Here is a 13,623-nt window from a genome sequence, read left to right as displayed (position 1 = left end):
AGGCAAGTAGGGTATGTTGCTGCTTCGTCGTAATTGCCTATTCCCGTCCTATCCAACACAAATTGTTAAAAATATCAGCATTTTTATGACACACAATGCAAAACTAGTTATTCCCTAATATTTTAGTTCGTTGTCTATTATACGCGATCAATCAAACCCGAGCAGGAGCCAATACCTCATCCATACCTAATGAATATCCAACTCAGCTATCATATCTAAATTTGATATTCATTAGTAATCGTATTTTTATAAAAAATAACTCGTAAATATCTCGATGAGATATGATACCTCAATATGCTATTAATAAGTTATTTTACATTTTTGTACTATACCAAATGAATTACTGAATCAGCTATGAAGTTACAAAGAATGACTTACAAATGCCTCATTGAGGTATAATACCTCAATTTGTTATTAATTAATTATTGTGCTGTTTTATGTTACATCAAATGAATAACTCACTAAGCAAGTTAAATTTTCTTTTTTGACGTAGGACTACGTCTCCCAGGAAGGTAGCTGGTACTGGGGATAAGGCCATTACAAATATTTTATAAAGTTTTTGTCCTTCCGGTGTTCGGCCACTGAAGGGGGGGCGAAAAAAACAAAGTGATTTTTTTAATCGAGCAAAAAAAACATGGATTTTAAAAAATTTTATTTAAGGGGGCATAGTACTTTTTCAATTTAAAAAAATCGAAATTTTTTTTATTGATTATTTCGAAAGATTAACATTTTGACCATATGTGTTTCAAGTCATTTCGACGAATTCCAAAAATTGACAAAGTTACAGCTATTTGTACCGCGCATGTCTGGAGCGATTACACAGGGAATAAAAACTTCAATGTCGTTTTTCTCGAAACCAGGTTTTGAAAGTCGGTACCATAAATATCTCAAGAACGGCTGAAGCAATTCTCATGATTCTTTTTTGTTTCAAAGCTAACAAAATTATCTAGTGTTTGACCCATCCTTTTTTCGATATCACAATTTTTGTATTTTTTATAAATCTTTAAAGTCAATTTTTTCGGCTAAAAACCTTACTTTTATGTTTGAATGTCCGCCATTTTGTTATGCGTTCGAATTTTAAAAAACGGATGGGTCAAACACGAGATAATTTAATATTCTTTGCAAAAATATACGAAAAAAGACAAAAACGAAGAAAAAATTTTTTGGACGATTTTCGGAAGTTCCATTGTTTGAATTTTCTATTCCTGTTTCGTGCTAGAAGCGTTAATTCAACTCGGAGACTCATTTTTCGAGTTTTTCAGACTGTAGGCCCACAGACAATTGATTTTATAAAAAGAAATTTGACTCATATCCTACAAATTATTTTTTTGCCCCCCGATTTTTTTAAGCCAATTTCCAAGGGAGGGGGGGGGGGGTGACAAAAACTTTAAATATGATTTGCAATGGCCTAATTACAAAAAATAAAAAAATGTGAGCGTCGGGTAAAATTAAAGATTTAGAACGCTAATTATGAATGGATTTTGATGGTTTGAATACCAAACGATTCAGAATAGATGTAATAATGATATGGTTTTCATTACAATTTTCATTTTCAATCACTAAATACAGTTAAAATTAACGAAACTTTTCGACTTCAAATTTTCCCATACATTTTTTTCGTGATTATGATTACCTTGCTTCAGAAGCAGGGAAGACAGTTAACCACACCATCTGTTAGTGTGGTTTCCTTTTACAAACAACGCATTTGTTTATTTATATAACCATTTGTAGTGAATGCCGTTTTAAAAAATTAGTGCATCATATAAGCTAACAAATAGCAACTTTTTGACGTAGTACTACGTCTTTGTTTACTATATGGGACTGGGTAGCACTTTGTGAAAACGAAAATATAAGTGTAACGTTTGAATGAAAGATTTCTAATGCTAATAACTACTAAACCACTGAACGCAACAGAACAATTTATATGTCTTTGGATAGATAAAATGACTAGTAATTTAATGAAGGGAGATAGAGAGCAATTTTATGAAGAACGCAAGTGGGCGGGCTCCCATTCAAATAACACACAAATTTCCACAAAATTCGAAAACTAATCAAGCAAATGGAACCAAATTTGGCAGATGGGGTTTTTGGAGACATGAATTTATTTTATGATGGTTTGAGACCCCTCACCCCTGTGCCTCCTACCAAGGATAAGCATAATGTATGTATGTATAAGGACTCTCATACAAATAAAATAGAAATTTTTGCGTATTTGCCATATTTTTTGCTATGTAACAAGTGGTAAGCTGTGAAAGTAAACTAGTGAAACCTTCTCGGAGCAAAAGACGGTGAATCGAATCGTGCCTGTTGCCATTCATGTCAGAAGAGAAGGACATTCGAATGGCTCATCTTATTTGCGATGAACGTGCTTTGGCTGTAATGTTATTTGTAACCAATGACGATTTTAAAGGCCACAAGCGAGAGTAAGTAAGATTATTGAAACATGTCAAGCTACGCATAATTATATTTAACACAATAATCTGTGGGCTGGTCATTTATTACTATTTCAACCTTAATGTGTAAATGCAAGTGAAATCTCAATTTCAATTTTAAGTTTTCTCCCACATCTAATTTCATGTTCCAGCTTCCAGTCTGAATTGGTCCAAATGAAAGTCTGATATGTTCAATTTCAAATCCAATTTTAAGGAAAATTTCAAGTTTAGTTTTTAAGCAATAACAGTAAATTAGGTTCAACTTAAAGTCCAACTTTCAGTTCCATCCAATCCAATCCCAACGTCACATCCAATTGAAGTATAATTTCAAGCTCAATTCTAAGTTCACTTTCCTTTTCAAGTCTGATTTGAGTACAATATCAAGTCCAATTCCCTATCTTTTGATGACAAAAATTTTACGATAGCGTTAAGTTTTCTTCCTGAGTTATGGTCAATCGTGACGACATCGTGAAATGTTTGTCATCGTAAGATTATGAATCTACGGGTAAGAAAAACGTAATTTTTAAGAATTATAACATAGATTTTCCGACATTTCTTTGAAATTTTCTACCACCGAGAAAGATTTTGTAGAATTTTTTTTCCAGGAAGCATTTTTTGTGGATAACCAAGAAATATAACTAATATTTTCATAAAACAGGATTTTCTCAGCGATGCTTAGTTCCTGAGAAATGATTATTTGAGATAAATAAATGTTTATAAAAATTACCTTTTCCGGCTTTAGACTAACAAAAACACTATCGTAAAGTTTTTTCACTAAAAAATAATGAATTTGAAAATAAGAAAACAATATTTAAAAAAAAATCTTTGAATTAGAACATGGTTTTCTCGACTTTTCTTTACCACTGCCGTGGAAAATTTTGTGAAAACTGGTATTTTTCCTAGATTGCTAAGAAAATTTTCTTGTATCTTTACAAAAAATCTTTGTTCTACGATGCTTGATTCAAGAGTTATGAATTTTTCAAATAAGCGATGTCCGAGAAAATCTGAAAATTTCCCTTAGAGCTTTCAGGGAAAACTGGAGATCTCGATTTTTTAAATACTATTTTTTTAATAAGCCCATTAACTGCCAAATGTCATACAATTCTGAGGCACTGCACCAAACCGAAGATTTGTGCGAAAATAATTGGTGCCGTGGCGTGAGCAGAGATCTGTTCACTTTACTTTCGGGACGTTAGTTTAGTCGACGGGATTGTTGTATCACATCACACGGCGTTTTACTTTCGGCAACCAATCTTGCGGTTTGGCAAGTGTTGAAGTCGCTTATGCGATTTATTTTTACGCAATTCGTATTTTACGTGAATTTAATGCTTAGCAGCGCACTAGAGCGAGGAAAAAGACTAAGCAAAATATTCAATGAGAGTGCGGTTTTATTAGATGGTTTTGAAAACTCCGCTGTAGTGACGTCGTATCAGGTACGGGTTTCACACACAATGGTGTATTCAGAAAACAATGTTAGCGTTATCTAAGAAGCATGTAAGAAATAAGTATGTAAGCATATTTCAAAATGCGATTTGTCTCGTTCGCACAAACAATAGGCCGTATGAATAAAAGAGTTAGAGCATACTCTCCCATAAGATTTACACGGGAAAAGCAAAGCAAACTGTTTTATTCGTACGGCCTAATGTTCGATGCTAGCGCTGCTTCGACGCACTATGGATCCTCTCCGTACAAAAGCTGGACAAAAATAAACAAGTTGTCCGAAGATACTAAAAATGCCACTTGGTTGGAATTTTGTGTACCTAAATCTGATTTTTGCATTTAAAATGTTCTAAAATTAACGTCTAAGGTTGATTAAGATTTTTATTAATACTGTAAATCATATAGGGTGAAGTGTGCTGTATGGCCGGACAGGCCTTTATGCCTATGATTGATGTTTTTAAATAAACATGAAACTCAGAAAACTGCTGGAAAGAATATGGAAATTTACAAAGCTAACTGTGATGTTTATTTTTCTACGTATCAGCTAAATGAGGTACACTCAAGTCACTTTTCACGCGAATGATGCGTTCCACGTAAATCGAAACAACGTAAATTCCGAAATTCGCGTAAATTTCAAAATCACGAAAAGCCACGTAAATTCTGAAATTTGCGTAAAAAGCGATTTCAGTGTATTTTAATTTTGGGTAAAAATACTAAAATGAGCAATTCTGTTAGAATTGAATACCATAGCAATAACAAAATGGAATATTAATGATTTTTTCTTATAATACTAAAAGGAGATATTCATTTAGTATTGAATATCATCTGAATAACTTAACGAGATATTTCATTTTTTTCTTAAAATGCCAAAATGAGATATAGATTTAGTATTGAATAGCATAGTAATACCAAACTGAGATATTCGATTGACGTCCCGTGTGCAAAAACATTTGATATTATTTAGGTATTGCAATAGCAAAATCAGTTATTATTTAAGTGTTTATAGAACATTTTTTAGCTATTATTTTAGCTATTTTACCTCTTATATCAACCTCGTCAATACCAAATTCAGATATGCAGTTATTCACCCAAAAAATATCTGGATCAGGTATTCTTCAGTAATTTTCTCCTGCTCGGGAAGTGAGCTGAGATCTATTTAAATGCTTTTTATCATTAAAGAAGTCCTACCAACCAAATTTCCTACGTTTTTTCGTGCGAAGAAGAAGAAAATGTCGACTAATCGTTTTAATTTCCGTCATTCATAAATGAAAATAACTCACGCAACGCATTGTCGTTATTCTACAGCCAGGAAAACTTGCCTGACCTGCAGAAATTTTGCAGAATAACATTTGTCATGCCGTTCTACACAAATACATGCGCGTTAGCTTTGTAAACACCCAAGTAACAATTTGGGTTTTATTATATTCTTATGATGGTTTTAACAACCAAAATTGGTCATGAGAACCGTGATAAGAGTGAAATAAAACTCACATTGTTACTTGGGCATTGTTATGATTTTTAGTTCAGACGATGAAAAATTTTGATGGACGGATTTTAAAACGGTACGACGAATTTAAGAAATAAAGTCAGCTGCGTAATTTCAATAATATCCTTTAATAATCGCTTTTCAGTGATTCCAAAGTTCACGGATCGAAAAGTAAATATGTTTTAGTCAAATCAGCACAAGAACTTTTGGAGTATTCATTAAATCCATCCAACAAATGATGAAAATTAGAATGGATTTACTTACTACGACGGGAATTAGAAATAGACCCTATTTGTGAACTGAATATTTTGTGAATTCCATAGCAGCAGAATAAAATGGAAAAGTCTCTTCTTTACTCAGACAGCTTTTGTTTTCTGAGATATCAACAACACTGTTAGGCAATTCTGTTTTAAGTGTGCAATTCATGCATTTGTTTAAAAAAATATTGATTTACTTCTCAGTTGATATGTTTATAGTTTGTCTAAGCTAGAGTTCCGTTTTGATTTACGTAGCTGTGCCTTTTAATTGAACGCATGTCGTGCAACTACTATAACAGAATTTTACGATGCATGACCGCATGAACGTTTAGGGGTATCCGTCACGAGCAGAACATACATTGGTTTAGTAATTTTTTATTGTTATCCTGGTTCTGAAATTTATGTTTTGGCCACGACTTTTTGAACTAAAATAGAATATATGGCACTTAGAACAGGGAAATTAAATTTCTTTTGAAAAACGTCATAGATAATCAACTTGGTTAGAAATTTATATTTCTTATAAGAAAATAAACATAATATTTTTCTTAACGAGAAAGATTGGAGGTTTTTGTAACGACAACGATTAGGATCGGATTAACAGCATCGGACCACGAAATTTGCTTTTGTGGACAACTCAAAGTATCTGTCGCTGAATAAAAGTTATATTGAGCATAAAGGCGTGATTATCTAGTAAAATTACATAATATAATATTGTATGATATAACTTCACCGATATTCACAAACAAAACATTTTAAAATATTTAATTTTATTATACAGCGTACGTCTGGAGCGCGGTAGCCGGGACTTGACATGCATGACAGTTGTATAGTTTATTGCAATATTAGTGATTACTCCCGGGTCGTGTCAGGGCGTGCATAGCTATATCGCGCCTGTCACGTGCCGACTTGGTTGGGGCACGACGTTCATTGTATTTTAATTTTATGTTGTGATTGTTCTCCTATGAATGGTTATATTTATTTGCTGCCGTTTCGCACAATCCAGTTTGATAGCCCCCCAAGCACAGCCCGAACGGTTGACCGCATAACCAAGTTGACAGTACCAAGAAAGCTGTAGTCCATTCGTTTTTATCTGGAGATTATATCTGGAACAACGTTTTACACATCACGGTCGTAGTTTAGATTCATTTACGCTGTTATGAGTTTACCCTGTAGTATCGACCATTTCTTGGAAAAATTATTTACACGAAATAATCTAGTTTCGCGTGCTTATATGATGGATGCATTGATCAAATGATGTTGATCACACCCGGCTTTTTTTCTATTCCTAGTATGGCGTGCACCTGAAAAGATTAGCTTGAGGAAGCATAAATCTTTGTATGATTATAAGTATGATTAAGTATGATTCGCGCTGTTTTCCTTTGAACAGTAAATTATATTTTTAATGCGAATAGACTCGTTAAAAGTGGAAGCATCATGTACACTAACTTGCCTTTCTAGTTGAACTGAATCAGTACTTACTATCTAGATAAATTGGTTGAACAACTATTGATTAGACTAATTATTACAGTCTCGACTGAAACATTTAAACATGAATTCCATCGCGTCTAGTTGTTTTTTTATGTACACAGAGGTCTTTGTAGTTAGTGATGAATCATTGTGTATTGAATGAAAGAGATTATACTCGGATAATAATTCTTTTGTATTCGTTTTTTTTTTCGTTTTCAGACAATCGTAAACAGTCTCGTATGCCAACGGTAACCCCCATTCAGGGTCCAATATTTTTAAAGAATGGAACAGTTCCTGTCGTGCCATTATTTGCGTATCCTCAAGTTAGCAACGGAACGTTTGTCCAGATACCGGTAAGTTACACTGCTCATGTTAAACGATTAGCGTCAAGTTAACTGACATGTTATAATCCGTTTAATGCTACAGTTCTGATTGGCGAACTGTTAAACAAAGCCTTTTTATTACTATTTGTGTTGAGAACAGCTATGATATTTAGTAAAATACGGAATTTAAACGGAATAAGGAAGTCAGGTCGGCGCTGTAGCGCCCAAAGATTAATAGGCACGCGACTTCTACCGCTGTACGTAAATGATCGCTAATGTGCAGCAGAGATCGGTAGCGTTCAATGTGAGGGGCCTGTTTATGACTTGGTCGTATGGTTGAAACTTTATTACATTGTTTCGAGATTCACGCCACATGGTCATCCTGATGAAGAGGAAAAGGTAAAAAAGTAAAATTGCATTTTCATGAGAACAAGTTCTCATTTCATTGTGTCCCCTTACTTGCCACGGCAATGTTGCTCGTTGCTGCCACCACAAATGCGCAGGATACCATGAAAGGAACGCCGCGAACAGGAGCACTGGCCTCACGCGGTCGGTTTTGCTTCCCGATTCGGCACGGTTTTGGGCGTTGCTCGATCGCCGCACGGCAAATGTCAGCAGCTTGATATCAGCAACTATCATGATACTTCAAATTCTCCGCTCCGGGATCGGTTTCACGCGAATAGTAGGTATTGTCATCCATGAATATCCGGCATTTGCGCGTTCGGCTCAGCGGTTCAAAACTAAAATTTATTGGAATTCCTTAGTAGTGATTTCATCATCACCAATCATTAGCGAAAGGTATCGGTATTCTGGCACCTGAGAGTTGAGACAGTTTTCGATAGTCCGTGAGCTTGAAACCATCATCAGTGTGTTTAGGTTATATGGCATAATAATTGAATTGGTATTTTATTTGCGATTTTGAAGGTTTTATTCAAATCCCGCCGGTTTGTATTTTAGCACAATCGGTAGCGGTAATAAATGAAAACGGTGGTAACCAGTTCGAAAAGTCGGAAGTTTGTATATGAATTTGTTTCTTATTATGATGGTAAGCGAGAATTTCCATAACACATCGAAATGGTTCTATCTGACCAAAAACTGCCTGTATCTAGTTTGAATCAATTGTTCGGTAATAACAAACTCAAACCTCAAATATCCAGCTGGTGGATCAAGGAGGTCAAGTGGTGTGACTATAGATTTAATTAGCGTAGCCGACCTTTCGCGGCTGACAGGTGGTGTGTAAAGTCCCCTGTAAGGCGATCAAATAAATTTCCATATGACAGGCTCATTAATCAAACTCACATGAAACAGCACTATCTGTTCCGAGGCTTCGTTCATTGACATTTTAATACCCATTGTCTGAAACCCACCAAACCTGCTGCAGTTTTTGGGCCGGGGGGGAAGGAAATCTGCACGCAAACATTCATTGGGATTGGCACTGCCTATATCGTTCCGGTTTTGAGGTTGACATTACAATCTGAAACACAAGAATGATTTGCAAGCGGACCGGTTTTTATTAGTCTTTTTTTGATAGTGGAATTCTTCTGACTATTATTATTGTTGTTATTGAATGCGGAATTCCGATGACTTCTTTCATTCCCTGATGGTTTACACCCACCAGTCGGAGTTCGGCCAACGGGATACTGTGGTGGATAGAGCAAAAATAATAATATTTGTATATACCAAGCGACATATTAAGCTAACCGTTCATTAATATTGGATATCAGAACTGTTAAAAATGCTGGCAGGACGGAATTATTGGGTAATATAAAGAGTGGCGTACGCAAAACGGCCGGTGGCCGTGGCCATATCGGTTTGTATGAGTAATATTACGGAAGTCTATGATAGTGTGAATCGTGCTGGATATCAGAAAGTGTTGTTTGAGGTTGTTTATCCACGGTTTTGATATTCTTTTGAGAGCGTAAATTTGTAACGATTATTATTTGTAATGATAATCTTGTAATATAACAACTTATGATATCGCTGGTGTAAGTTTCTGCAAAATTTAGTTGGATATTTTAGTTTTGTCGCCGGTTTCTAATTCCAATCTGCACCCGCAGCAAAGTCTATTATTGTTCTACTGGTTTGCTGTCTATGTCTTGACTGGAATCTCACAAGCACAAGTCAGTTGCGGAATATCAGCTGATCACGCCGGCTGGCCATGATTCACCCGCATATGTTTAACCGTTCGCCAGTGTTAGCAGAACGTACCATTTTCGTCCCGTTTTGATAACAAAGTGAAAATGCACATGGTATTTGGAAGAAAATAGCATTAGGATAAAAATGTTTATTTCTTTAATTTCTTCTTCTTCAGTGTGTGATTTCATAATACTAACAAACACGTGATTCGTCTGTTTTGATTAAATGTGTGGTTTTGAAAATAATATTAAAGAATAAAATACATGTGTGACAAACTCATGTGAAAAAAGTTTCTGATTACATATTTTCGACTGTGCTGTAAAGCTGGAGAACATGAATAAACATGGATTTTTAAATAGAAAAGTGAATTAACCTGTTTTCTATATGAATTTACATCTACTAACTTTCAAATATATAACATCTTGTTAAAATTGCTATAGATCGGATTTGTTTGCAATTTTCATATACCGTTTCACAACATCGACATAAGTCAATACTCTAGGTGATTCGGTATAAGAGCAACATTATCGACACATACAGTGAAAAGTAAGGGGCCTAAATGAGGTCCTTGCGGGACGTCGGATTTACTGGACCGCAGAGGTAATTTTTGAATTCAACAATGTGTGTTCTGTAACATTCAAACCATATAAAAAGTGCAGTTCGTTTAGTTCAGATTGTTTGTTTGTTAACTGGATTGTTAGGAAGATTAACTGGTTCATTCTATGGCAGCTGACGCTAGAGGAATAGCAAAAATTTATTCTGGATTCGTTAAATCGCGAAGGTTTGCGTTACGTGGAAAGGCATCCAAACAGGGGATGCATACTCCAAAATGTTTCGGATAAGCGAGCAAACGCTGTACTGCTTGAGGTTGAAAAGTCAAAGAATACAGAAGCATGACGCCGCATAAAACCAAGCAGCTGCGTTAGATGGCAAATAACTCTATGTTCCAGACAATCCGATTTTATTTTATAGTGATAGAGAGCAACAGTAATGCAGCCAGGGATGGTTCGATCACTTTGATTCAATTTTGATTCATTTGACAGTACCGTCTTAACGGAGCAAAATATGACATAGCTACGTATGGGACATTTGTAGAACAGGTTATTATCTATAATTTTGCTGAATAAAGTTTTGCTGTATCTTTTGTAGTCACGGCGCTACAATGCTAGTATCTTATTAGTGACTAAATGAACGTTCATTTAGTCACTGACTAGTTACTAGCGTTGTAGCACCGTAACTACAAAAGATACAGCAAAACTTTATTCAGGAAAATTGTAGATTAGAAATAGTTCTACAAATCTCCCACACATAACATTGTTATATTTGGCTAAGCTAAGACGGTACTGTCAAATGAATCAAAATTGAGCCGAAAAGTGATCGAACCATCCCTGATTGCAGCGACTGTAGGAAATTACTTTGCATTTTTACACACATACCATTGTCACCGCACCAAATTAGTAATAGTTTATCTCTGTTTGTAATGCGATGTAGTCGACAGGAGTGGCAAACACAGGAATTTTTTTAAGATCGTCGGCAAAAGAAAGTTTCGATGATGAGAGGAGCTCCAACAGGTCATTAATATAGATAATAAAGATGAGAGCGCCAAGCCCACTGCCTTGGGGCAAAGCAAATGATATGCAAAATATTCTGGAGTTAGCAATTAGCTTTGTGCTGACTATTAGAGATGATCGTTACTATGCTCTGTTCAAAATTATGTAGATTTTCTAATGCACTTAAGTGTTTTTTTACACGGGGGATACGTGGCGTGTAAAATAAAACTGTTTAAAGAAACGCGGTTACTTTAAGAAATTCGAAAAATGTTGGAAAATGTTAATTCAAAAATTGACATAAAATAAACCGCGTTAATCAAAATCATCAAAAAAACCGCTCGAATTTAAAAATTCCTGAAAAAACGCGTTAATTCGAAAAATGATGTAAAAAAACCACGGTAATTCAAAAATCGTCATAAAAAACCGTGTTAATTCAAAAATCGTCAAAAAAACCGCGTAAAAATAAATCGTATAAAAAAAGACTTGAGTGTACTTTACTAAAGCACTAAAGTGTAAAGTATGGATATACTACGATAGTTAGTAACCGCATTATGACATCTGGACTTACCTGCAAAGTCATGGGACTCTTAGTGATCTTCATGATATGAAATAAAATATACATACAGTCAGCGCCGTAGCGTGCAGTTGGCCAAACTGGCCCTCGTCAAGAGCCCTAGCCTTCAAGGGCACCAGAAAGGGTGCTAGCTCTTAGGAGCGTCAAAAAGGGCTTGCATCTCAGTAAAGCATTAGCAATAACATATGCATGGACTGATCTTAACGATTTTTCATGCCACGTTATCAGTTGGGTTGCATGCAACAGCGAAAACAGTCAAACAACTACGCTCGATACTTTGTTCGTACTGCCAGCTCCACCCCGTAGCGAAGAAGTTGGACATGATGAAGCACTTCGTATCCGCTGAACAGAACCAATCCGGCATTTACAACATCCTCTTTCTCGAGAAAGGCTAAATCGTTGAGCGGAAACCTGATTCCGGCAGCCTGACAGTGCTTCGCGACAATATCGTGCAGCAGAAGCTAACGTCTCAATGTTCCACGTCTTGGATCGGGAGGTCGGAGTAGCCGGCTAAACGGTGAAGAGGTTCTTGGCCAAAATGGGCATTTTTATGCGGAAGCGTCAGTCGAGACTGGCTGTATTTGAGTAGCGGGCAATCGTCCTGAGAACACGATATCGCGGTCATAATGAGCGACGAATAGTACGAAAACTAGATGACGCTGGGCGGCAAAGACCCGTAGAGGACCGAGTACTTTATGTCCTCCACCAAGAATTCCATTTGGCCGGCCGCCAGCACAGCTAGGGCTATATGGGACCTCCACCAAGAAGGTAGGCGTCAAGTATATGTCTTTCGCGCCAAGCTCCCGAAGAAGATCCTTCTGTGACTGACGATCGGCGAGAAGAGAATATTCAAGCTGTTGTTTTTTCGTTCAGGGCTAACGGTGAACGAGGTTGCATTCCGTCCTTGCAGGTGCAGGGTCACGGAAACTCCTTAGCAGTTTTGAAAATAAACCCTAGTTGCTTATTAGCTCTGGAGACAATGTCGCAAGATAATGTTACATTATCCAGGAAGACGCCAAGATCACAAATATGATTGCCACGTTGTAACAAATATTTTATATCCCGTAGATGGCGAAGTACTTCGAGATGTTACATGTTACCGGGCACCAATCTCCAATCTGTCTATTGGGCGTTGCGGTTCAATGTAGTGAAAGTATGTTCTAGTCCCCTTAAAGATTCTTTAAACGTATGTATGTATGTATGGGGGTAGCTACCATCACCTCAAAGATTTCCCATTGTATGCAAATACTGCAGAATCGAATTTATCTACCTAGCTACTGTCAATGCTGTTCGTGAAGGACCAAAAGGGGTCGGGTGGATCTATAAGCAATGTCGCTTATATCATTCCACGGGATATTTTTTTTTTTTAATCCTCTTTATTTTTAAAATTTTATATGTACATGGTCAAATTGTGTATCAAATTCGCAACATTCTGGCTTGATTGAGGTGTTTCGTTTATGAATATAATATATCTAATGAACATCTTCATTATTCTTCTCATGCCGTTTGGATGATTTGCTCTTTGCAGCTCTGGGTATTGTAAAGTCTTGAAAGATTGAATTCTAGCTATGCTTGATAATTCTGTGAATATGTAATTCCATAGTGGTTGAATATACGTGCACTCTGAGTATTTATGTTCCAGTGTCTCAACAGCGTCACAATTCGCACAGTTGGGCGTGTCTCTGCGGTTCTCTCTGTGATTCAGCTGGTGATGGTCTAGTTTTTCGTTGCAGAGTAGGTAATATACAGACTTCTCCTCAGATGTCAATTCTTTGCGGTTTATGTTTCTCCAAACTTTGGGCCAGTCCCTGTTAGCGTCACGTTCGATGCGATTTTCTGGGAGTCTATGGAGAAAGTGTTTGTATACTTTTGCGCTGTCGATTCGGTTATCACTTCTAGCGGAATGCTAAGAAGTTCTTTTATTATCTCCTTGATATGTGACATTTCGACAGGGATGT

At 36.3% G+C, this 13,623-nt stretch overlaps 1 protein-coding gene across 1 annotated transcript in view; it reads left to right on the top strand.

Annotated features, from left to right (window-relative positions):
* The window catches only part of LOC128741781 (protein spaetzle 3), a 52,111-nt gene that overhangs the window by 33,058 nt on the left and 5,430 nt on the right, over nucleotides 1-13,623 (top strand). Inside the window, exon 3 of the mRNA XM_053837815.1 lies at nucleotides 7,302-7,435. Within this exon, the coding sequence (XP_053693790.1) occupies nucleotides 7,302-7,435 (134 nt within the window). The remainder of the gene's footprint in view (nucleotides 1-7,301; nucleotides 7,436-13,623) is intronic.

The sequence above is a fragment of the Sabethes cyaneus genome, chromosome 3 (assembly GCF_943734655.1).
Source record: "Sabethes cyaneus chromosome 3, idSabCyanKW18_F2, whole genome shotgun sequence".
NCBI classification, from domain to species: domain Eukaryota; kingdom Metazoa; phylum Arthropoda; class Insecta; order Diptera; family Culicidae; genus Sabethes; species Sabethes cyaneus.
Note: the sequence above shows the minus strand (reverse complement) of the source record. Positions and strands in the feature narration are given on the sequence as shown.